Source organism: Lactuca saligna, chromosome 5, assembly GCF_052625555.1.
Source record: "Lactuca saligna cultivar CGN05327 chromosome 5, ASM5262555v1, whole genome shotgun sequence".
Lineage (NCBI taxonomy): Eukaryota > Viridiplantae > Streptophyta > Magnoliopsida > Asterales > Asteraceae > Lactuca > Lactuca saligna.
The window spans coordinates 181,126,327-181,151,834 of NC_136421.1; the positions used below are offsets into that span (position 1 = coordinate 181,126,327).

Genomic DNA, 25,508 nt, shown 5'->3' on the forward strand with positions numbered 1-25,508 from the left:
GGGCAATCCCTGGCGATGTGCCCCTCCTTGCCACATTTGTAGCAAGCACCTGATCGACAGGCCCCCTCATGACCCTTGCCGCACTTTCCGCAAGTGTGGCCCTTCTGGCCTCCCATCCTCGAATCGGCGGACTTGGTCCGCTTGGCTACCGGCTGAGACTGAGTCGGCCGCCGATCCATCCTATGAGACTCGACCTCCTCCCTGGCCCGAGTCTCCAACTCGATCTCCCTCTTCCAGGCATTTGCCTGGAGCTTAGCAAATGTCCGGTATGTCGAGTTCGATACGAACTCCCGAATGTCCCTCCTCAGAATACCCGAATATCGGCTCATTCGTGCCTGCTCAGTAGACACCTACTCAGGGCAAAACATCTCCCTTTCATGAAACTTTCGGGGGGACCACAACAACTGAATCATTACCCTGCTTGAGGGTCAAGAACTCCTGAATCAACCGTTCCCTCTCCACCGGGGGAACATACTCGTCTCTAAACATGGTGGTGAATCTCTCCCAAGTCACTGCTGAAATCTCTACAAGAGTGAAGTTCGCCGTCATGAACTTCCACCAATCCTTCGCTCCTAGGCAGAGCTGGTTCAAAGCGAACCGTACCCTTACATGCTCTGGACATGAACACGTATAGAATCATCCCTCAATGTTAGCAATCCATATCATCGCAGCGATCGGGTCCTGCGTCCCATCAAACTCGGGTGGCTTCGTGTTGCTGAACTCTCGGAACAACAACGAGTCACCTCCCTGAGATATGGCAGCAGCCACAGCTGCTGTAGCTGCAGCCTCACTCACCGCAACGTACCGCTCATCATAAGTCTCCAACAGCATGGTCTTGATAGACCCAAACATCTCCGGAATCTCGGCCAGGATTGCCGTAGCCACCTCATCGTGGATCATCAGACGAAGCTCCTCGTCACTTACACCGCTCGTCCCAGGTCTGTGGCGTGTCCCAACCATAATGCCTCTGAAATGCAACATAAAAATGTCAGAGACTCAATCGAGCATACTCGCACTCGATAACGCAACCCTACTCGGCCTCCGATACCCAAAGGATTCTTACTTGGGTTGCCCACTGATTTGGTGTTTTCAGTAGTATGGGCCCTATACTACTGACTACACCGCACCAGCATTCACCCCAAGTCCTCCTCCTTGGACCCCGGAACACGAGTACTCTATTCTTGCTATGCATTGGCTACCTACTCGCTCTCAAGGCATCTCATAGCAGCAGGATTTCCCGAGACGAAGGCATCACAAATCAGGCCACTCTAGTCCTAATATGAATACCTAGTCTACTCTAGCATGCATAACATATCATAGCAGATCTCATAACACATATTGTAAGGGTATTTTGGGGATTCTACCGTTCGGGCGCTGGCTGACCATACACACTGCTTCTTCTTTTGTTATCACAAAATCTCTTATAAAAATTTTATGCTTTTATTATTGAAATTTTTTCTCAAATCCTCGATTGGAGTTCAGTTACGCCCGAAGGTGCACCCGAATCCCTCAAACCAAGGCTCTGATACCAACTTGTAACAACGTGAATTTTCAAAACAAAACTTTCATTTCTTAAAACATGTTTTTATCCAAATCAAGTCATAAAAATCCAATGTATCATATCATAATACAAAACATATAAATCCCAAGATCATAAAATAAATCCTTCGTCAGTGTGTACAGATCACGTCGGCCCCTTCCCACGGTCCTCGCTAGTACCTGAAACACATAACACAACAACTATAAGCATAAATGCTTAGTGAGTTCCCCAAAATACTACTTGCACACATACGCCTTTCCAGGCCATGACCTTCCAGTCCATGTGTCTCAGGGGACTTCCGTCCCGACCCGGTAAACCTTCCGGTCCTACCCGCGTCGACCTTCCAGTCCACATCACAATGTCTTCCAGCCCATAACATAAATGCCTTCTGGCCCATATCAAGCATAGCATACATAACACATACAAACGGTTAACTTAATTACATATAATGCATACAGCTCATAACATATCCGACCTTCCGGTCACACATAGATACCCTTCCCGGTACAGTATAGTGAGAAGACTCACCTCGTAGAAAGTCTAGAATCTCACGTGCTCGCTATCTCCGAATCTCGAAACGAAAACCCAACCCCGCCTAATCACAACGAAATATCATTCTAATTAATATAGGCTTCCAAGACTAGGCTACACCCTTTTCATTAACCCACAGAGGGTAAAAGACCATTTCACCCCTCCTTGACTCAAACTCCACATGTTGACCAAAACCCTAAAAGTCAAAAAAAGTCAACAGACAACAGTACGCGGGGCGTACCAGTTTCTGTACGCGGGGCGTACATCGAAGAACCACAATCGGGGGTCTCAACCCCTTACGCTGCGCGTACTGAGAGTTACACCCAGCGTAAGTCCCAGATTCAACCGTACCATATTTTTTGGTCTTAAATGGTTAAGTCACTCCTTCAACTTCTAGATCTGACTCTCTTTAAGTCTCCTAACCCATAAAGTCGGAACCTTTAAGCCTTGGCATGGCTGTAAAGGCTCCTACACCCTCTAATACCTTTCTTTTCACCTCCAAAGATCTTGATCTCATGCATGGCTAAATATTTACATCCAAGATTACATTTTTATGAGCATACAACTCAAATAGACCTGGAATATGATAGATCTAAGCCAATGGAGACTACTTGCTCATAAAGTCTCCATCTTTGGGACCAAAAACCCTAGAAATTGGTCCAAGAAGCATACCATAAGAACTACAAGGCAAGATCTGAACTTTTTACCTCAGGAAGAAGCTCCAACCTTTGTTATCCACGGATCTACACTTGTCCACCAACTTCTAGCCTCCACAATGGACTCCTCTTCTCTTTTGCTACCTTGAAATAACACCTTGAAGCTTAGAACACTCACACCCAAGCTATAAACGAAGGAACAACTCTCTTAGGGTTTCTTTCTGAAGGATGGTGGCTGAGGGACAAAGTCATCTCATTCCTTTTATAGCCATCAAGCCAAATTAGGGTTTTGGGTCTGGACCGGTTACGCTCGGCGTAACCTTAGGTACGCCCAGTGTACCCGGGTGATAACGTGTTCAATAAGGCACGCGAGTACGCCCAGCGTACTGGCCCAACACAAAGGCCAAAATGGTAATTATTTAAAAGATGAAGGGCTAATTGGTTGTACCTGAATTTCGGGCTGTTACAGTATGCCCTCGACTTGGGCATCTCTGATCAAACTCACCAGCAGGGAATCCACCACTATCCTCATACAGTTTGTTGCGGTGGAAGACCCAGCTGACTTGCGGCTCAACGCATCTTCAACCACATTCACTTTACCAGGGTGGTAAAGGATCTCACAATCATAGTCCTTAACTACATCTAACCATCTACGCTATCTCATATTCAGGTTCGGCTGATCCATGATGTGTCTCAAACTCTTGTGATCTATGTATATGGTACAACGGACCTCATATAGGTAATGTCTCTAAATCTTGAGAGCGAAAACCACCGCTCCCAGCTCCAGATCATGTGTAGGATATCTCATCTCATGCGGCTTCAACTGCCGCGATGCGTAAGCTATCACCCGTCCCCTATGCATGAGGACTGCCCCTACACCTATGATGGAGGCATATTAAAACACCACGAAATCCTCAACTCCCTCCAGGAGTCTCAAAACTGGAACCTCACACAACCGCTGACGGAGGGTCTCAAACACCCTCTGCTGCTTCGGGCCCCACCAGAAATCCACCCCCTTCCTCGTTAGGCGAGTGAGGGGTACTGCAATCTTGGAGAAGTCTCGAATAAATCTTCGGTAATACCCTGCCAGTCCTAGAAAACTCCTGATGTCTGAAGGAGACCTCGACACCTCCCACTACATAACTGCCTCGATCTTGGCCGGATCGACCAAAATCCCATCTTGGTTAACAAGGTTCCCAAGGAACTGGACCTCTCGTAACCAAAACCCGCACTTTGAGAACTTGGCATACAGTCGTTCCCATCTCAGAACCTCCAACAGCTCCCTGAGGTGCTCCTCGTGCTGCTCTCGGGTCTTGGAATACACCAAAATATCATCTATGAACACGATGACCGAGCGATCAAGCATCGGTCTGTAGACCCGATTCATCAAGTCTATGAATATTACCAGTGTATTAGTGAGCCTAAACGGCATCACCATGATCTAGTAGTGCCCATAACGCGTCCGAAACGCGGTCTTCTCCACGTCCTCCTCTCTAACCCGGACCTGATGATACCCCGATCTCAAGTTAATCTTGGAAAACCAATATGCACCATGTAACTGGTCGAATAGATCGTTTATCCTCGGGAGTGGATAACGGTTCTTCACCATCAACCTTTTCAACTCCCTATAGTTAATGCACATCCGGTGTGATCCATCCTTCTTCCTGATGAAGAGGATCGGTGCTCCCCATGGAGAACTACTAGGGCCCAAAAGTTCCTGTAGCTGTGAAGACAGCTCCTACATCTCCGGTGGTGCCAAACGGTACGGCGCTTTGGCAATAGGAGCCGCACCCGGCACCAGGTCGATCCGAAACCCTACCTACCTCTCCAGTGGTATCCCTGGCAACTCCTCCGGAAACACGTTTGCAAAATCCCTGACCACTGGAACCTTTGAAACTGAATTTTGGTCTCCAACTCAGGTATCCACCACGTACGCTAAGTAACCCGCAGATCCGTGCTAAATATACTACCGAGCTATGGCGGCTAAACAGAACCCTGACCCCACTCTGGTGCCTTTGCCATATACAATAAGTTCTCCCCCACTTGGGGTTCGAACTACCACTCTCTGGCCCTCGCAATCTATCATGGCACCGAAACGACTAAGCCAATCCATACCTACAATCACGCATACTTCCCCCATGAGAATCGGAATGAAATCTATCGGAAAGACCACTCTGAAGATCTCCAACTGACATCCTCGGTAGACCGAAGAAGCAGAAACTCCATGTTCGTTGGCGATGGAAACTCACAATGGACACTCTAGCTCATCAACTGGTACACCAAAACCCCTACTAAATGCCTAAGAAACGAAAGACCGACTCGCCCCCGAGTCAAATAAAACCAAAGCAGGCAATGAGTTTACTAAAAACGTACCTAAGCACAGGTACCACATATAAGCATAACACATATATAATAAACGAGGTAAAGGAAAGAGACATACCAACAACCACATCTGGTGCTGCTCTGGCCTCCTCTACCGTAAGCTGGAAAGCATACCCCTGAGCCTTTGGCGGCTTGGCCTTAACATGCCTCCCATCAGCGATCCTCAAAGTAGCTGGCGCTGGAACATGCATCAGCTTGGCGGCTAACAATGGGCAGTTAGCCTTCACATGGCCAACCTGATCATAGTGGTAGCATAACCTCATACCTAAAACCGAGGAGACTTGGCGGAAGTCCTTCACATAATGCCCCTCCTTGCCACACCTGTGGCACCCGCTACCCGCTCTACACACTCCAGAGTGACTCCTACCGCACTTCCCACATGTGCGGCTCTGCTAACCCCCAACCCTTGAATCAGTGGTCTTAGACCGCTTCGGTACCGGATGGGACTGTGTCGGGGCCGGACGCTGCTCCCTCAACTGCAGTTCGATCACCAACTCACGCCGCCTAGCGGCCTCCTATAACTCCAACAGAGTATCACATCGTTGGGTGGACACAAACTGACGGATGTCAATCTTGAGCATGCTCAGATAATGAGTCATCTGAGCCTGCTCGGAAGCAATCACTGGGCAGAACATCACCCTCTCGGTGAACATACGGGTGATCTTCATCACCGACTCTCCATCCTATCTCAAACTCAAAAACTCCTGAGCCAACCTCTCCCGCTCCACCCGTGGAACATAGCGGGTGCGGAACATCTCCCTGAACTGCTCCCAAGTAACAGCAACTCTCTGATCATCAGTCTACAATCCATTCGTCGGTCTCCACTAATCCTTGGCCCCTAGCCTTAGCAGGTTTAGGTCACATCTGACCTTCTAGTCAGTAGGGCACGAACACGTGAAGAAACAACCCTCCACGTTAGATAACCACCTCATAGCTCTATTCCCATCCTGTGTACCATCAAACTTTGGGGGCTTCATGTTATCGAAGTCTCGATACTGGGAACCCCATCCAGCTCCACTTCCTCCTGCCGCTATTACAGCTAATGCAGTTGCGGTGGCAGCCGTCTCTGCAAGGGCTACGTAACGCTTGTCAAAGTACTCAATCATAGCGGTCTTAATAGACCCAAACATCTCCGGTATTTGCGCCCGGAACAAGGCAGCAACCTCATCACGCAGGACCTCTCGAATCCTGGCATCTAGCTCATCCGTCCCCAGATGTACCACACGCTCAGGTGCTATCGGCACCTCCTGGCCTCCGTCCCCCGATCCTGATCCCGATCCGGATGCAGTCACAAAACGTCTCATCATCACCATACAGAAAACACACCAACAGATATCAGATAATCACATAACAATAGGGGACCAACTCCTAACTAAACCATAAGGGTTGTGACTTCCTTGTTACGCGTATGAGTCATGTGCTTTCAGTAGTACATGCCCATACTACCTTCCACACGTACCCATATTTGTCTCAAGTATCACCACAACACCCTAAAAATATACATAACATAGCTAGTGCCCAACCCTCATTCTTCGAGGAATGCTAAACCTTCTCAAGACTGCCCTCATGGCTTTTCACGACCCACCCATCCATGAAACTTCCATCAACCCTGCAGTACTAATGTAGGCTAGCCATACATAACGTTGGACCCTATCGACTTTAGAATATCTGATCCAACCCTAAGGTCGAATTAAACATTCTCAGGCTATAAGATCTTGATTACATACAGCCGTGATGCATACACAAGTAACTACCGTAATGATGCCAATCTCATATATGGAAAACCCTAAACTAGCAGGCATCATGTAATCTAGCAATTCTATCATGCAACTCCTGTAGATCCCTAGCCTAGTACTAGCATGTTGCTCTAACATATCACATAATCAAATAGTTGCATGGTATTTTGGGATCTACTTACTGGCTCCGGCTGATCGTACACCTTGCATCCTCCTTCACTTAGTTTGAAAACTGTTTTAAAAATCTTTTGAAAACCTTTCCCTGATTTGAGACAGGATTCACACGAATGTTCCTCCAATTCACTCTAACCAAGGCTCTGATACCAACTTGTAACGCTCGTAAAAATTCAAGCCAAATTAAACTTTTAAAATGTTTCGAATCCATTAAACATTACAACTTGTTTTCAAAATGTATTGTATCAGAGTATCCCAAAAGCAAAATCATAAAAAGTGAGGAGTTGTACGATCACGCCTTAGCCTTGCCCCGATCTCCTAAAGTACATGAAACAATAAACTGAAACTGTAAGCCCGAAAGCTTAGTGAGTTCCCCCAAAATACCGATACACATACAGTCCACATAATCATGTCAGCAACATCATAACGTAACAAACTGAAACAACATAAAATGGGTCCACAGATTTACAGACTGGATTACCCTCTGGGCCCACAGTGTGAGTTTGGAATGCTTCCGGCCCACAGCTCACATCTGGCTTTCCATCGAGCCCACAGTATGAGTCTCCCTTAGCCCATAACTGGAATGTTCCCGGGTTTGTTGGATTACCGCACGAAGCAATCTCGCCTCAACCCATCCCACATAACATATCAACATGTATCATAACTAATGCACATACATATAATCATATAGTATCACAAGTAGTCCTACAGATCTACCCGACCAGCATCAAAACCAGCATACATCACTAACTCAACTCAGCATATCAATAACTGCTAGAATATCAACTCCAATGGGCCGGCCTTGGTGCCTTAGACCCCTTAGTATAGTGAGGATAACTCACCTTACAAAATGTCGGCTCGGTAACTAAAATCCAACTCTCAGATCACGACCGCAACTCCACCACCTATTATCATAATAGAACCATACTCGTAAGTTCTCAACCTTTCAAGGTACCCTATAAGTCACCTAGTTAACCCCCTGGTCAAAGTCAAAGTCAACAGTCAAGGTTAGCAGTCAACGTCGACCCTTACTCGTTAAGTACCCTTGGCTACTCGTCGAGTTCCTCGAGATACCCATCCACTTGTCGAGTCCCCAGAGTGACTCGTCGAGTTTCTGTGGTTCGCGATCGAAGCACTAAGGCCACTCGTCGGGTTCTCTTTCTTGCAAGTCGACAGGTTCACACGCATTTATCAATTTGGGGAAACATTAACCGAATCATCGAGTTTTTCATCCACTCGTCGAGTCTATGGAAATCTTCATTGGGCTCGCCGAGTTGTTCATCCAACTCGTCGAGTTCTATGTCTATCTTCATGTGACTCGCCGAGTCGACTATGCGACTCGTCGAGTCCCTTCAGTCCTTTAACCATGCAGACACCTTTTGAACCATGCCAAGGCCCCAAATCGCAGATCTAACTTCCCTAGGCTTTCTTATCACGTAAAGTTGCAAACATTACATGCATGCATGGCTAAAAAGGCTCTAAATGACACATCCAAGCTTACAAAGGGACGTTACACTCAAGGTAGGCTTCATTCATGACCAAAGCTCGAACTTTATGACTTTAATGTTGGATAAGGTGTCTAAGTCCATAACTTATTTGGTATATACTTGACCCGACCGGCATGGTCCATTTGGGTTGCATCTCATCCAAACTATTATGGATAATTTTATGAGAGTTATACACATATGTTTATTAATATATTATAAGTTATAATATATTAATATGAAGTTACGTTATTTAATTAGTTTTAGTCTTAAATTAATTATGAATTAATTTAGAGATTAAAAGGAAGACTAATTAGATTATGGGTTATTTGTTTTATATAGTGTGGGCTAATACTCATTTGTTAATGGGCTAGGCTTATGTGGAAGTCCATGGATGATCCATGGAGCTTTTAACCCATGGATCCTTGGAAAGGAAAAGACATGGGTTATTATGGTTTCACCCTAACCATGCACACTATATAAGCATGCTTATGGAGCATGAAATGGAGCCTAAGGAAAAACTAGTGAACTAGTGTGTGTGTGCATGTGTGTGGCCGAAAATACAAAGGTGTGTATACTCTCTCAAAGTTTTCCAAGAGTTTGTGGTGTTTTGTGATTCCATTTGAGGCATTCACACTATTAGTGCTTGGCCCTCAAACTCCTTAGAACCAAACTCACCAAAACGTATGTAATCTCTTCTAACTCTTTTATGTTGAAATGTTCCCCATGCCATGTTAGATAGGTTATAAACCTTGGAAAATTTATTATTTTGCATGTATTTAGACAAACATAGATCCAAGGTTTATTAGGGTTGCATGCACACTTAGGAAGTGTTAGATTGCTCAAAACCCAACAGTGGTATCAGAGCCTAGGCTTGCTTGTTTGATACTTGATGCAAAATAGTGAAAAAAAAGTCGAAATCGTTGCTGTCTGCATGGTGGACTCGCCGAGTCCATGGGGGGGACTCGACGAGTCCAAGGCAAACTTCAACCTACTCGTCGAGTAAGTTCATGCACTCGACGAGTAGGATCGAAAGAGTGCAGTTTTTCGACTTTTGCTGCTGGAAATGGACTAGAAACATTACCCTAAACTGTTTTGGTGTTATAAAACTTATTTTAGTTGGTGTAATGGTTGTTCTAATCCATTTACAATAGCATATATCAAAATTCCATGATTTTATGTGTTCATATAATTCTTGAATTTTTGATGATCATGTTCATGTTCTTATGAATTTAGAAAATGATAGCAATTATTTGCTGAATTGTTTAGGATTAATTCTTGATCATTTATGTGTTTTAATGGAGTCCATAATTTGTCCTCAAGTTATGGATTTCCAAAGGTCACCTTTATTTAACACACACTTAAAACACATAAGTTACATGAAAATGAAGAGTCTTCATTTTTATGAACCTTTAATTCATAAGTTATGAAATGAAGAGTTTTGCAAAGTTACAAAACTTTCCCTCGAGTTTTGGAATTTGTAAAGTTTCACACACTTTAATAAACTTTAATTCCAACCCTTAGAGTTTTAATAGTTAAAATTCAACCCTTATACTATTTATAACATTAATGGTTAATTATTATATATATATGTACAAGAATAAGTCGTTTTACCATTAGTAGGCCTCATTCACGAAGCCGGTCTATAAGGTGGGTATAAGGTTGTTGCCTATAAAATGGCGACTTAATGGGTGTCTATTCTCACCCACCGCTTGCTTGATCGGTGGAGGGTCGTTAGCCGAACGGGTAGAACAATGACTTTAAATCCTCATTAAAAGTATAATGAATATTATAAAGTAACTAAACTCTTTTAATTCCCAATCTTAGTTATTTTTGGAAAAATGTGAACATGGTGCTAGTCCATGGAATTCACACTTTGTACCTTACCAAGTCGTTGGTGGAGCGTGTGTGGTTAACCGGCACACTAACTAGGACTAGTAAGGATCACGAAGGGTGACTTAATGTTTGTCATAAATCAATGGAGCGTGTGTGGTTAACCGGCACATTGATTAGGTGATAATATTAAGGGTACCAAGTGAATTAGCATCGTTATTCACACCTTGTTTTGTGATCCTCGGCATCCCAGTCACAAAACTTGAAGGGCACAATCGAGATTGAAACATGCCATTGAAAAAGTTCAATGAATCTCAAAAGAATCTACGAATTTCAAATCCAATTAAACCTAATAAATCATTTCATTTTCGTGGTGGAAATTGGTGAATCATCATTCACCTACCTTTCAAATATATTATTACTTAGATTACGGCATCCCTCTTCTAAGTGTAATATATTGTGATTGGATCCTAGCCTTAATATTACATTTGGGTGTCTTATTAAGGTCCTATATATCTAATCTAAACCTACTCTCTTCTTTCAGATGTCTTCCAACACTAATGCTTCAGGCTCTAACCCAACTGGTTCTTTCTCTCTCATGAATCTTTGTGGGAGGGTCATCTTTGATGGTTCCAATTTCATGGATTGGATTAGGAACATCAGGATGGTTACTCGTTATGAGGACAAAGAATATGTCCTCGATAAGGAGTTAAAAGAACTTGATGAGTCTACTGCCACTCCTGAGGAGATCGCTGAATTCAGGACTCATGAGAGAGATGCTACTAAGGTGGCATGTATCATGATGACCACGATGACAGCCGAGCTCCAAAAGTCATATGAAGATTTCTACCCTTTTGGGATGCACCAAGACCTGATGGAAAGGTACCATCAGAGTGCTCGTCAGGAGCGGTATGAAATAATCTCCTCCATAATAACTACCCGCATGAAGGACGGTGAATCCATCACGGGCCACATGCAAAAGATGCAAAGGTATGTGGACCGTTTGCTGAAGCTGAATGTTAACATCCCTGAGGAGTTGGCAATTGACATCATTTTGCACTCCTTGCCTTCTTGTTATGATCATTTTCGAATGACATATCATATGAACAAGGAGGAAGTTACCCTCAGCAAGCTTCAAGGACTCTTGAAGACCGCGGAATCCGGTCTTAAGGGTAAAGCGGTTGTTACCTCTACTACTCCTACTCCAACATCTACCCCTGTTTTAGCTATTGGGCAAGGCAAAGGGAAGAAGAGGAAGCACCCTTCGAAGGGTACCAAGGGAAAGTCTCTTGAAGGCTCCTCATCGAAGACCAAGAACGGTTCTGTCGCTCCTTCTGCCATTCCCAAGGATGTTGAATGCTTTTATTGCCATGAGAAGGCACACTAGAAGTGAAACTGCCCTAAGTACTTGCAGGATCTAAAGGATGGGAAAGTGAAACCCACCCATGCATGTATTTACACTATATTGTCTAATTACTCAACATATTCTAACTCTTGGGTGCTTGATACAAGATGTGGTATTCACATATGTTCTGATTTGCAGGGCCTAAGAAAAAGTGAGAATGTGGAGCACGGGAAGATAAACTTGATCATGGGGAATAGGAAGGCTTCACCTGTTTCCAAGATTGGAGTTTATACTTTGTTGCTTAATAATGGGTTAAAATTAGATTTGAATAAATGTGTGTACTCGTCTGAAATGGCGAGGAATATTATTTCTTTTCATGCTTTGTACAAACAAGGTTTTACCTTTTCGTTTGATAATGAATGTGGTGGTATTAATGCTTTCTTTAATAATGTGTTTTATTTTAAAGAATTACCTTGTGATGGTGTGTATGAAACTGTGTCGATTGTAGACAACTTAGGAAATAATGTGTTGTATATTGATTCTTCTACTAGCCTAGATAAAGCATCATTGTGGCATTGTCGTCTTGGACATGTAAACAAGAAATGCAGAGGCCAACTCCAAAAGAGTGGAGTCTTGGAATCATTTGACCTTAAATCGGATGATAGTTGTGAATCTTGTCTACTTGGAAAAATGACAAAATCACCCTTCACTGGAACTTGTGAGAGGGGTGAGGGTTTGTTGGACCTAATACATACTGATGTATGTGGGCCATTCAAAACCGCCACAAGGGATGCTAATCGGTATTATGTGACTTTTATTGATGATTTTAGTAGATATGGGTATGTCTACTTAATCAAACATAAGTCAGAAACCTTTGAAAGGTTTAAGGAATTCAAACAGAAAGTAGAAAATCAATTGGGCAGGAACATTAAGATGCTTCGATCCGATCGAGGTGGTGAGTATCTTAGCATCAAGTTCCTTGACTATCTTAAGGAGTGTGGGATTGTCTCACAATTGACTCCTCCCAGGACACCACAACTGAATGGTGTAGCTGAGAGGCGTAATTGAACTTTGTTGGACATGGTTCGCTCTATGATGAGTCGAGTTTCGTTACCAATCTCTTTTTGGGGGTATGCCTTAGAGACTGCCGCCCATATCCTTAATCTAGTCCCTACAAAGAAGGTTACCAAAACACCTCATGAGATGTGGACTGGGAAGGTTCCCAATTTGGACCACATCAAAATTTGGGGTTGCGAGGCTTTCGTGAGACGTGAAACTCATGATAAGCTTGAACCCCGAAGTGAGAGGTGTATTTTCATCGGCTACCCACAGAAATCCTTCGGTTACCTCTTCTACAGACCTAGTGAGAATGTGGTCTTTGTAGCACGAAGAGGGATCTTTCGTGAGAAAGAGTTTATAAGCCAAGGAGACAGTGGGAGGCAAATTGATCTTGAAGAAATTCAAGAATCAATTGGTGAAGGAACCTCAAACACTAGTAATCAACCTGAGGAGGAAACTCCTGTTGATCCAGCTGACGAGTCTGTACCTCCGAGGCGTTCCACACGGGTTAGGAACACACATTCGTTTTATTATGGCTTTCATATTACTACGGAAGGTGATACGTTTATCAGTGATAGTACATTGGTAAATTTGGATGAACCTAGCAGTGTTAAGGAAGCCATGGCAGGCCCAGAGTCTGCTAAGTGGAAGGAGGCTATGGACAGCGAGATACAGTCCATGTATGACAATCAAGTTTGGAACTTGGTTGACCATGTACCAGGCCGTAAAACAGTCGGGTGCAAATGGATCTTCAAGAAGAAGACAGACATGGAAGGACAAGTTCATACTTATAAGGCTCGACTGGTGGCGAAGGGTTTTACTCAAACTCAAGGTATTGATTATGATGAAACCTTCTCGCCGGTAGCAAAGATTAAGTCTATTAAGGTTATGCTAGCCATCGCAACATTTCATGATTATGAAATATGGCAAATGGATGTTAAAACCGCTTTCCTTAACGAAAAGTTGGCTGAGGATGTGTACATGAATCAGCCAGAGGGTTTTGTCAGTGCAGAGTACCCCAATAGAGTATGCAAGCTTGAGAAATCCATTTATGGATTAAAACAAGCATCTCGCAGCTGGAATCTTTGTTTTGATGAGAAGGTAAAAGAGTTTGGCTTCTCGAGAAGCGAAGATGAGTCTTGCGTGTATGTCAGAGCTAGTGGGAGTATAGTTAGCTTCTTGGTACTGTATGTGGATGACATACTACTTATAGGAAATGACATCCCAACCTTGCAGGAGGTTAAGTCCTGACTTGGGAAGTGCTTTGCTATGAAGGACCTAGGGGAGGCTGCCTATATCCTAGGGATAAGGATATTAAGAGAAAGGAGTAGAAGACTAATTGGACTTAGTCAGAGTACCTACTTGGATAAGGTGTTGAAAAGGTTCAACATGGAGAATTCCAAGAAAGAAGATTTACCGATCCAAAGCAATACCAAACTGAGTAAGACTCAGAGTCCGAGTACAGAGGCAGAGATAGCTGAGATGAGCCAATTACCGTATGCTTCCGCGGTTGGCTCGATCATGTATGCTATAACTTGTACCCGTCCTGATGTGGCATTTGCTTTGAGCATGGTCAGCAGGTATCAAGGGAACCCTGGCAAGGCTCATTGGACTACAGTAAAGAACATTCTCAAGTACCTGCGGAGGACTAAGGATTGGGTCCTTACCCTTGGTGGGAGTGATGACTTGAGAGTATTAGGGTATAGTGATGCTAGTTTTCAGACTGATAGGGATAATTTACGCTCTCAGTCAGGCTGGATCTTTACCTTAAATGGAGGGGCAATCTCTTGGAAGAGTTCCAAGCAGGAGACGGTGGCTGATTCGACTTGTGAATCAGAGTATATAGCAGCGAGTGAAGCAGCGAAGGAGGCGATATGGCTAAAGAACTTCATCGGAGACCTTGGAGTTGTACCAGCTATTAAGGAACCTATGGAGATTTTCTGTGACAACAATAGTGCGGTTGCCTTAGCCAAGAACCAAGAGATCATGGCAGATCCCGACACATTGACAGAAAATATCACTTCATAAGACACAAGATTGAAGAAGGACTCCTTGTGGCAAGGAGGATATCGTCGGATGAGAATCCTGCAGATCCCCTTACGAAGGGACTGACGAGGGTTAAGCATTTTCAGCATGCGAGACGCATCGGGCTGAGGAACGATATTAGTTTTACAGATTAGATAGTTTTCCTGAAACTTGTAAAATGTAATCGACGTTTGATGATGAATAAAATTTGTGATTTATTTATGAGTAAAGTGTTACTATCATTGTCAATTATTTACTATAGTTTCAGTTTTGCATGTTTTGACTTCCAGAATAATTAATTTATTCAAACCTCCACAATCGATCATACGTCGGAAGTAGGTATGAATCAAGATTGTCATGAATTGGGTTTGTAGATGGCTAAAAGGTGTTTAGACATGGCAATGGTTGCTGCAACATTCATGAGTACTCATAAGTTATGAGTATTGGTATAAACCCACGCTCACTTGTATCACTTCATGGAATTTATCTCGAGTGATCGTGAGACGATAACATCATATAAATCTTCAAACCTAGAGATATGAGTTGTTTCCTATGAGTTGGTTGTGCATTGATTGCACGTAAACGCATCAGTAACTTGATGTTATAAAACGTGCCTTTGTGCACAATTCAATAAGTAGTAGAACAAGCATATCAGTCGAAGTTTATCTGTTCCTTCTAGAAATAGAAGCGATATCTGGGCCCATCGATGATTTTGTGTTGACCCATGTACCGGGCCCGATCAGAACTAAACCGATGTGTTCAGTGAAGTTCTTCGTCAAACAAATCGGAAAATCGAGAAACAACTGCTAGACAATAAGCAAGACATAGTTCCATGTGTTTGTCCGGCTGATATCATGAGAACAGAGGATTATGTGATCACTTGTCTTAAAATGGCGCTTCATAGTTCGACGGAGTTTTCGAGAGCTACGATTGTTGGTTGGTTCCTGATGTTATAGGCAAATACAATTATTAGACTTATCCAAGTGGGAGTCTGTTGGATAAGGTGTCTAAGTCCATAACTTATTTGGTATATACTTGACCCGACCGGCATGGTCTATTTGGGTTGCATCTCATCCAAACTATTATGGATAATTTTATGAGAGTTATACACATATGTTTATTAATATATTATAAGTTATAATATATTAATATGAAGTTACGTTATTTAATTAGTTTTAGTCTTAAATTAATTATGAATTAATTTAGAGATTAAAAGGAAGACTAATTAGATTATGGGCTATTTGTTTTATATAGTGTGGGCTAATACTCATTTGTTAATGGGCTAGGCTTATGTGGAAGTCCATGGATGATCCATGGAGCTTTTAACCCATGGATCCTTGGAAAGGAAAAGACATGGGTTATTAGGGTTTCACCCTAACCATGCACACTATATAAGCATGCTTATGGAGCATGAAATGGAGCCTAAGGAAAAACTAGTGAACTAGTGTGTGTGTGCATGTGTGTGGCCGAAAATACAAGGGTGTGTATACTCTCTCAAAGTTTTCCAAGAGTTTGTGGTGTTTTGTGATTCCATTTGAGGCATTCACACTATTGGTGCTTGGCCCTCAAACTCCTTAGAACCAAACTCACCAAAAGGTATGTAATCTCTTCTAACTCTTTTATGTTGAAATGTTCCCCATGCCATGTTAGATAGGTTATAAACCTTGAAAAATTTATTATTTTGCATGTATTTAGACAAACATAGATCCAAGGTTTATTAGGGTTGCATGCACACTTAGGAAGTGTTAGATTGCTCAAAACCCAACAATTTAAACCCAAGAATGGTCCAGATTTGAAGTTACAACTTCAGATCTAGCTCATACGCCACAATATCATCATAACCAAGTCAAAATAACCCTAAGTCTCACCTAAAAGAGGTCTAGAAAGAAATGAGGTAAAGGTGGCGACTTGATACATTTAAATGATGCTAACAGAGGTAGATTTCTGATCCCCCACACTTTCCTTGCTTCTAGCCTCTTGCCCTCCAATCTCTTCTTTCCAAGGATTCTCTTTCCAAGCTTAAAACACACTAGAATGAATCACCACACGGATTAGGGTTCTCTGTACTCTCAAGGTGCTGTAAAGAGGCCAAATAGGGCATATGATTCTTTAAATAGGGTGCAAAACCCCGGGATTTAGGGTTTCATCTGCCAGCTCATACTCGTTGAGTCCCTTCTTGGACTCGACGAGTAGGCTACTAAATTCGCGAACCAACCCGCTGCTACTCGAAGAGTTGGTTCTACTCGACGAGTAGGGCAACCAACTCTTCAAGTAGACCTTGGAAACAAAAGAATTCTTATTTAAATCAATACCTGAGAATCGGTGCCTTACACTTTATCTATTGGGACTACCCAAAAAGGTCCAACATCCAATCCATAAAGCTTAAAAATGCAAAGGCTTAACCAATAAGCACTTAATCCTTAAAGTCTGAAATCCATTCTTTCCAGAAGTAATTCTAACACCAAAACCACCCTAAAGGTTGGTGCTTTTTAGACATACATGTCCAATGCATGTCTTAAACCCATATTATGTCAAAATGAGGATTTATGACCTAATCTCTATGCATGGCATCAAAACTAGATTAAAGACCAGATCCACGACACAACTACATCACCTTGACCTGGAGTTTCATAAAGTTGCAAACTTTATGAGATCTAACCATTCCAACATTCAAGAATAATAAGCAAAAGGGACTAAACCTAAGATCTAATAACTTTGAATGATAAAAATCGAGTCTTAGACAATTACAAAGGTCCAAAAGAATGTCAAACTGAAGAATGGGGCTTCCTTGCTGGATCTTTGCTTCCTTCTTCCACCTTCTTCCTTCTTTAGCTTCAAAAACACCAAATTAGCTTCAAAAATGGGAGGGAAAGATGATTAGGGTTTCATTCAAGGCTTGATGGGTTGATGGGGGTTGAGGGTGAGAAAACTCGAGCCTTCATATTCTTTTAAATAGGGAGCAAAACCAAGAAGATTATGGTTTCATTTCCAGCCATCAACACGCCATGTTCTAAGAGGTAACACGCCGTGTTACCCAAAATGAAACTCGCGCCTCTTCTTATCTGGACATGCAGTGTTGGTGCCTCCAACACTCCGTGTTCAATCCTCAAAAGGAGATTTATACCCAAAGTTGCTCCTCTTATTTCCGAATGCTAGAGTTAATTACAGGTGGCCCACTTAATGTTGATTGATAATAAACGTACAGTTTGGTATGATGGAATTAAACAAGGAATTGAATGGAATAAGTCATTCCATTGTATAAAATAGAGTTAAACATTATTTTTATATATAATATGAAGAATTCATTCCATTCATATGTGCTAAACAAACGTGATCATGGAATGTAATGACTCATTCCATTCCATTCATTCACCTTTTTATCTCCATTCAACCAAAAAAACCTAAATTTATAGAAAATGGTGGTTGTGGATATCAGATTTGCATTAGGGATAAGGAGTATGAAAATATAAGATGCAAGTAATATAATTTAAAAAGGAACAGCATAAGAAAATCATTAAAAAAATTAATATTTAAGTTGCCATAAACAATACTAAGCATTTAAAAGATTTTTTCTACAAATTGATACTTAAGTGCATAGGTTATAACATCATTTCAAGTGTGGTTCCACCTACCAGAATCTTCTCTTGATTTTAACCCGACAGGTAAAAATTCAATGATTTTCTCATTTTTTTAAAATTATCTCGATTTTCAGGTCAATTGATTTGACTAAGGAAAAAAAAAGCATAACTCTTTTTATTACACAAACCATTTTTGTCACAAGTGCAAGAAATAGCAATGTGCTTTTCTATTTCTTGCTTTCAAGGTTCCTTTTCCATAAATAAGTATAAGTAAGTTGTTATTTCTTGCATTTAGGCCTTTTTTGGTTATAGAATGCATGAAATAGCAACATACTTTATAGATTTGACTTGGGAAAAACATAATTTACTCTTTTGCAATGGTTCATTCCATTAAAAGTTGAATAATGAGTCATTTTGCAATGTTTCATTTCTATCCATTTCATGTTAATGAAATGAAATAACCCAAAACTATGGAATGAAATTAAACAAAATGAAAGGAATCACATTCCTTTAAGAATAGTTGATTCCATTCCAGCAAACCAAACAACGTTGTTTAAATCAAATGTATGAACCTTTTCATTCTAACCTTGATTCCATCATAATAAACTAAAATCAGACATGACTAAATAAGCTTTGTAGGTCTTTCTCAATGAAGGACATTCATGTCTTTTCTAGCATGTTCAATTACAATTTAAAGTTAGAATATAAAAGTACGATGATAAATTTGGAATGTTAAAGTAAAATGCTATAATAAGAAAAAATTAAAAACATGTTCGTTTGATTAATATATATATATATATATATATATATATATATATATATATATATATATATATATATATATGCATTTAACACTATGATTTATGTAATGGATTGTTTTTTTCTATATGTATGATATTTTATTTTGTATTATGAGACATTAAGTGTGTATTTCCGTTTGATATATATATATATATATATATATATATATATATATATATATATATATATATATATATATATATATATATATATATATATATATCGTAAAATTATGTCAAAACTCATGGTGTACAAAATATATCGTAATGGTAAGTCGTAAAACGTATGTCGAGCATTACAGACATGTTACAAATTACGGCATACAAAGTCCGTCATAAATTTTATGATAGACCAAATGTCTATCATTTTCATTTATAACATGACTTTCCTTGACATACATTTATCTGTCTGTCATGTATTTATAACATACAATGTTTGTCAAGAAAAACATTTTTTTCTAGTAGTGAACCTATATAATAAATAAACAATAAATACCAATATACGAGGACACTAATATGGAAAATGATAAGAACAAAATTTTTAAATAGGAAATATTTGTCTAATTATTGATTTCCCTAGAAATGATTTCTCTAGAAGCTTTTATGTAAAAAAACAATGGATTATAAACTAACAAGCATTTCTAGAAGCTTTTATGTAGAAAAACAATGGATTATAAACTAACAAGTAGGTAGATAGGTAGCTGTAAGTTATAAACTCATAGAAGCAAAGTACAAGTCATGCAATATAGGGAATTACTTTTTTTTTTCTTTACTTTTGTTACTAATAAAAAGGAACAGGAGATAATGTAATCAAAGATAGTTGATTTGTTAGGTTTAGGGATGAGCATGGGTTGCGTTGGTTTTTGGTTAAAACAAAAATAAACTGTAAAAAGTTGGGTTTTCGGTTTTTAAACCCATATAGGTTCGGTTTCTGCATGATTCGATTTTTTGGTTTTCGGGGTTGGGTTTATGGGTCTTCGGTTTTAAACCTTGGGTTTATGAGCTCCTGTTTTTTTCTATTTTTTGGGTTCCAACCCAGTAAAAGTACGTTGCGATAAATGTGGGTCGGTTTGGTTTTTGTGGGTGGTTTTATATATCAAAACCGAACCAAACCGTTATTTTTTGGTTTTCGTAAAATTCAAACATAAACCGTCGGTTATTGCTTTGGTTTCGGTTTTTCGGTTTCGACTATAACGGTTTTTTTTTAGTTTTTCGGTTCGATTTTTGTTCATCCCTAGTTAGGCTTAACCGCCCACCCCAACACCAGATTATTGTGAAATTTCCAAAGGACTCAAATAGTGGTGATTATGACCACTCAAAACACTCCATTTAACCACCGTTAAGCTTGAAGTTATCCGCTCAAGAGATTCAACTATACTTGGTCAAGATGGAGGGGTATGCAACACCCCACCATCTTTTGATAAGCCTCCATATATAGGGATGTCAAAAAATCCCGTAGGACCCCGATCCTGTGGGAGGCTCATCCCGTATAGGGGCATTTGTTGAAAAAAATCGGGGATGAGGACGGGGGCGGGGGCAAGGTTAACCCCCATTTGAAAGGATGGAGATTTCTGAGGCAGGAGCAGGGGTGGAAAGGATGGAGATTTCGGGGGCGGGGGCGGGGGATGCAATTCCCGTCCCATTTGCCCCCGTTGACATCCCTATCCATATATCTATAAGGTTCGAGCAAGAAAGAAAGAAGTCGTTCATGGTCTCTTTAGCCGAACCACAAATAGGACAAATAGTAGATAGAGTCTAAATTGTACATTTTTTCGAAATTTTAATGCAGGTAGGGATTCGTTTAGAGCCAACCTCCAAAGTCAAATGGTCAACTTGATGAGAACAAAATTGTTCCATCTAGTTGACACTTCACTGGTAATCAAGGTGCCACTATCAAGATAAACTCAAAGTGAAGTTATCGAGAAAACACATTAGAATCAATATACCAAAACAAGCGAACTTTGGACTTTGTAAACACAAAACTTCGCAAATCACTCCGGTTCAACCCATAATGTGCCCTCTACACCTCCTCTCGGTTGTCTATGCAAAACTAGAGGTCGATAAGCTTAATACAACCGGTTTGAAATCATTCAATCTTTATTTATGTCCAAAGCAAATAAATAAAATAATAATAAAAAAAAAAATAGTGGTGTATTTGCATGAAAGGAAGAGACCCAAGCCATGTCCATCCAAAAGTTATTGTATGTACCATTTCTCATGTTAATAGGGAAAAAATTATTCAAATCAAGACCTTATTCTCTTACCGTCCAAATAAAAAAAATATCAAACAATCCATTACTAAATAGTTTTATTTCCGTTAGAAGTTGGATTTCGAAAATCAGATTTTTGCAAAATATTGACTGACACTTATTAATTTTCAAAATAGTAATTATATTATACGAGTTTTAATAAATGGACGATACTTAATAGGGTTTTATGTAGAAAAATCTCATTATTTTAGGAAATCTTTTGGTAAATTTTTATTTTTTTTAAACAGAAAAGTCCTATTATTAAACATTTTATCTAAATTAACGAAAAAATAATTTTTATTTTATTTTAATATGAAATGAAAGATTATATTTTTATAAAAATATAAAACTTTATATTGAAAAAAAAAAACATTTGAGACTTTATAAAAAAAAAAGTTCCAAAATAACACGTTATTAGTGATTCGGGTTCGGGTTTAGGTTTGGGTTTGGGTACCGGGTTTCGTCGGATTCGAGCTTTCTCATCTCTATTTGGGGCAAAAACCGAACCATCCGTGAATCGTTGATGTCAAACTGGTGGAGATTCAATTCAAGACTTCAAAGCTCAGCATCTCTTCCCAATTCTCAGTCATCTGGTCAAGGGTTTTTCGTTTCCCCCTATATTCCTTCAATTCTCACGGAGTCAAATCAATAACAAGGCGGAGATCTCCAAGAAATGGCAAATCAAGGTGCGAAGAAGCGAAGGGATGAGAACACACGTCATATGAACAATCTCTTTCGCATCATTATCGCCTGCAATGTAAACTTCTGTTCCCTTCATAAATCCTTTTATAAACTGTTCCTTTTCAATTGCTTGATATATAGTATCTCGATCGATTACGATAGCACAGATTAGAAGTCAAACGTGTTCTGATTCTGTATTGCCAATGTTAATTGTAAATAAAACTCCTGCTGTTGACAGGAAGAGATACATAGAACGATTAGAATTCTAAATCTTTAAAGCTCCTATAAGGTACTAAAATTAGAAATGATTAGTGACATTGTAACTGAGAAATCTAGGTGTGCCTCTTCGTTCTCCTATTTCATATCTCATCACCAATCGATAGGGTTTTGTTTTTCTTCTTCATCCTCTTAATCAAAGTGCTTAATGAGATCGATAAACATTTCCTTATTTTCTTAATTTGGTGAACATAATCAACCTACGCATATTCTTGTTTTCATCCTTTTCTTCTTCATAAGATACACCCGAATAACTCAATCCTAAAGACAATAAAACATGAGTTTGATGATAAATTACAGGTTGCTTACATCTTGTTAAGAGCAGGGGTGTTCTATTCAAGTTTTACATGGCTTCATTGGATTGGCTTAATCTTGACTTCAAGTGCCTACTATCTCTGCTATACACAGCTGGCATCCATGGCAAAACCTACTTATTCTGATAATGGAGACCTTTTTGATGGAGGATTCGATATGAGTACTGGTGGAGCTTGTGGGTATGTAATATGTATCATTTTACTTTTCCATCCTTATGCTGACGTGGCAACACAGATGCCAAATAAGTTGACATGGAATATTCAAATGGTTCTTATGATGTGTTGTAACTTGTAACTTGTAACCCAAGTTTAGTTTTTTATATTATTATTAAAAGTATATATATATGTATGTGTGTGTTTTTCCATGTCAGCATTTGTAGTATTTTGTAAGCTGACATGGCATGAACGGTTGCCATGTCAGCAAGGTAATATCAGGTTAATAATTTTGCTATGAATGTTGTGTGCAGATATCTGCATGATGTTATTTACATTACATGCTTTGTACAACTCACATCTATCATTTCTGGGAAGTTTTGGTGGATATATGCTGTGGTAAATCATTTTTTTATTAACAATATATATAAATAATGTTTTTTTTTTATCCCCAAAATTTCAATACTTTGTATTTTTTCTATCTGTTACAATTTATTTTTTTGTTTGATTTTGTTTAGATACCAGGATTTGCAGTGTATAAAGGATGGGGTTTAATTAAGGGATTTCTCCCTCAGGGAGGCTCAGAGGTGGTGTTTCTTTCACTTAAATTTATATATTTAAAAAAAAATTAATTAATTAATTTTAACAATAAATTTGAATCTATTGGGCTCCATTTGTTATAGGGAGTTGAAGAAGATGAAAAGACAAGAAAGAAAAGAGAGAAGATGGAGAAGAAAGCTTCAAGAGGCAAATTTGTTAAAGCAAAAGCACGATAGAAAGGGACTTTAATTTGATCATATTTTGTTTTGTGAAATGATTTTGAGTATTTAGTCTCGTTGATTGTAATGATATATTTACACATTAGACTTATCTAGAACAAGTTTTTAAATTTGGATTAGTTTAATTGCTTTAAATTAATACTCAAATGATGTTTTCTAGTGTTTAACGTTGTGAAACTATGCACCAAGAGGTGGTAAAATGAGATGATTTTGGAAAAAAGCAAAGTCTTAACCAATTAAGACGTGAGATGATGTTAAGAGCATTAATATTGGACGATATTTGAAAATGTTATGAATGCTTTTCTTTTTGGACAAAAGATAAAATAGGATCTCATTTACCAAATTTTTGAAGACATAGTAAAAGAATAGCAAAATGTCCAAAATAATCAGTGATTTTGAAGATGACTTTGAGAAGTCATTATAGATCAAAAGTCATTGTTTTTATGAAGAAAAAAAAACACTGAAAATTCAGGTTTTACCGAAAAAGCAAACAACCCAACCATTTTTTGATTTTTTTTTTGGGGGGGAAAAGTTTTTAAGGACTATTTCAACAACAAAAATAAGTTTATATTGAAGGTTTAACATGCAAATGTACATATAATAATAACAATAATAATAAATAAATAAATTCAGAGAATTTTGCTAATCAGATCTTTTAAACTCTTAATTTCACAGATAAACAAAATTTCAAAAAAAAAAAAAAAAAAGATGGTGATAAAATCATCGAAGAACATTTTTCAACCAAACAAACTTTAAATGATGTAAAAATGAAGTTTTTTTGGGCTCTCACCCAAAAAATAATGTAAAATTTGAAGAAAGATTGAGAAAAATATGTCTTATATATCAAACTATATGTACCGTTTCACAGCCCATTTCGTAGCACAATAAGATTTTTTTAATAGCCCAAAATGGCTTTTCTAGCCCATTGAATGCTTTTCAGTCCACTTACGGATTTCGCAAATGTTATTAGGTCGGCATATTTGCTATCTCTTAGATCAGTCTAGAAACGGTTCGGTCTTTTTGTGTTGGGTCTCGGAGCAGTCCAATCTTTTTTCGGATTGGTCCCGTCTGGTCTCGATCCGGTCTTTTTTCAGTCTGGTCCCGTCTGGTCTTGAGTCGGTCTTTTTTCAAACCAGTCTCTTTCGATCCGATCTTTTTTGGGACGGATCTCGGTCTTTTTCGATGCAGTCTCGTGGTCTTTTTGTGCGTATTAAAAATTATGTAATTAACACAAAAATGATATATTTATAAAATTTGACTTCCTGTCCTTTTTTAGATCGGTCTCAAACTAGTCTTTGGTCGGTCTCGTACCGGTCTTCTGCCAGTCTTGTAACGGTCCAATTTTTTTGGGACCGGTCTTAGAAAGTCCGGTTTTTATCAGACCGGTCTTAAACAGTTTCGGACCAATCTTTTTTAGGACATGTTTTTTTTCGGTCTGGTCTTTTTTTTTTTTTTTTTTTTTTTTTTCGGGTTCGGTCCGAGACTAGTCCTTTTGTGCAGGACATTTATCTAATTTTTTGATATTTGTTGGAAAACTATAAATATGACTAACTTATTTTATCTTTTTCCAAAACTTTTTATCTTTAAAAAAAACAAAAAAACAAAACGACCCTACTTAAGATGGGCGAAACCACCTTTATGACTCAAACATTACAAGCCAAACGTTTCGGTATAAAATTATGTTTTAACCTAACATTGTTTTGTGGGATGAGGATAGAAAAGGAGAATATTTACCCAATTATATGATAATATCATCATACACGAATCACGATCCCTTTACCTTTGTTTGGTTTTAGTCAGTTAAAGTGATGTGAAGTGAAGTGTTGTGACATAAACTAAATGTAATAATTGAAATGAAAAAAAAAAAAAAAAAAAAAAAAAAAAACAGTTTAGATATGTAACTTATAAAATCA

General features: G+C 39.5%; 1 protein-coding gene across 1 annotated transcript; it reads left to right on the forward strand.

The window, feature by feature from the left end:
* The first annotated feature begins 21,903 nt into the window (after nucleotides 1-21,903).
* LOC145045584 (uncharacterized) lies at nucleotides 21,904-23,705 on the forward strand. Its single transcript, XM_078993905.1, has 5 exons — nucleotides 21,904-22,149; nucleotides 22,650-22,843; nucleotides 23,131-23,215; nucleotides 23,335-23,403; nucleotides 23,500-23,705. Exons 1-5 carry the CDS (start codon nucleotides 22,066-22,068, stop codon nucleotides 23,590-23,592), a joined length of 525 nt encoding a protein of 174 aa, XP_078850031.1. The 5' UTR covers nucleotides 21,904-22,065; the 3' UTR covers nucleotides 23,593-23,705.
* Nucleotides 23,706-25,508: the final 1,803 nt, after the last annotated feature.

Excerpts from the sequence above, each read along its gene's own strand:
- LOC145045584 (XM_078993905.1), top strand. The coding sequence starts at position 22,066 with ATGGCAAATCAAGGTGCGAAGAAGCGAAGGGATGAGAACACACGTCAT. Across the intron at positions 23,216-23,334 it reads TTTGGTGGATATATGCTGTG|ATACCAGGATTTGCAGTGTA; the intron begins GTAAATCATTTT and ends GATTTTGTTTAG. Across the intron at positions 23,404-23,499 it reads TCCCTCAGGGAGGCTCAGAG|GGAGTTGAAGAAGATGAAAA; the intron begins GTGGTGTTTCTT and ends CATTTGTTATAG.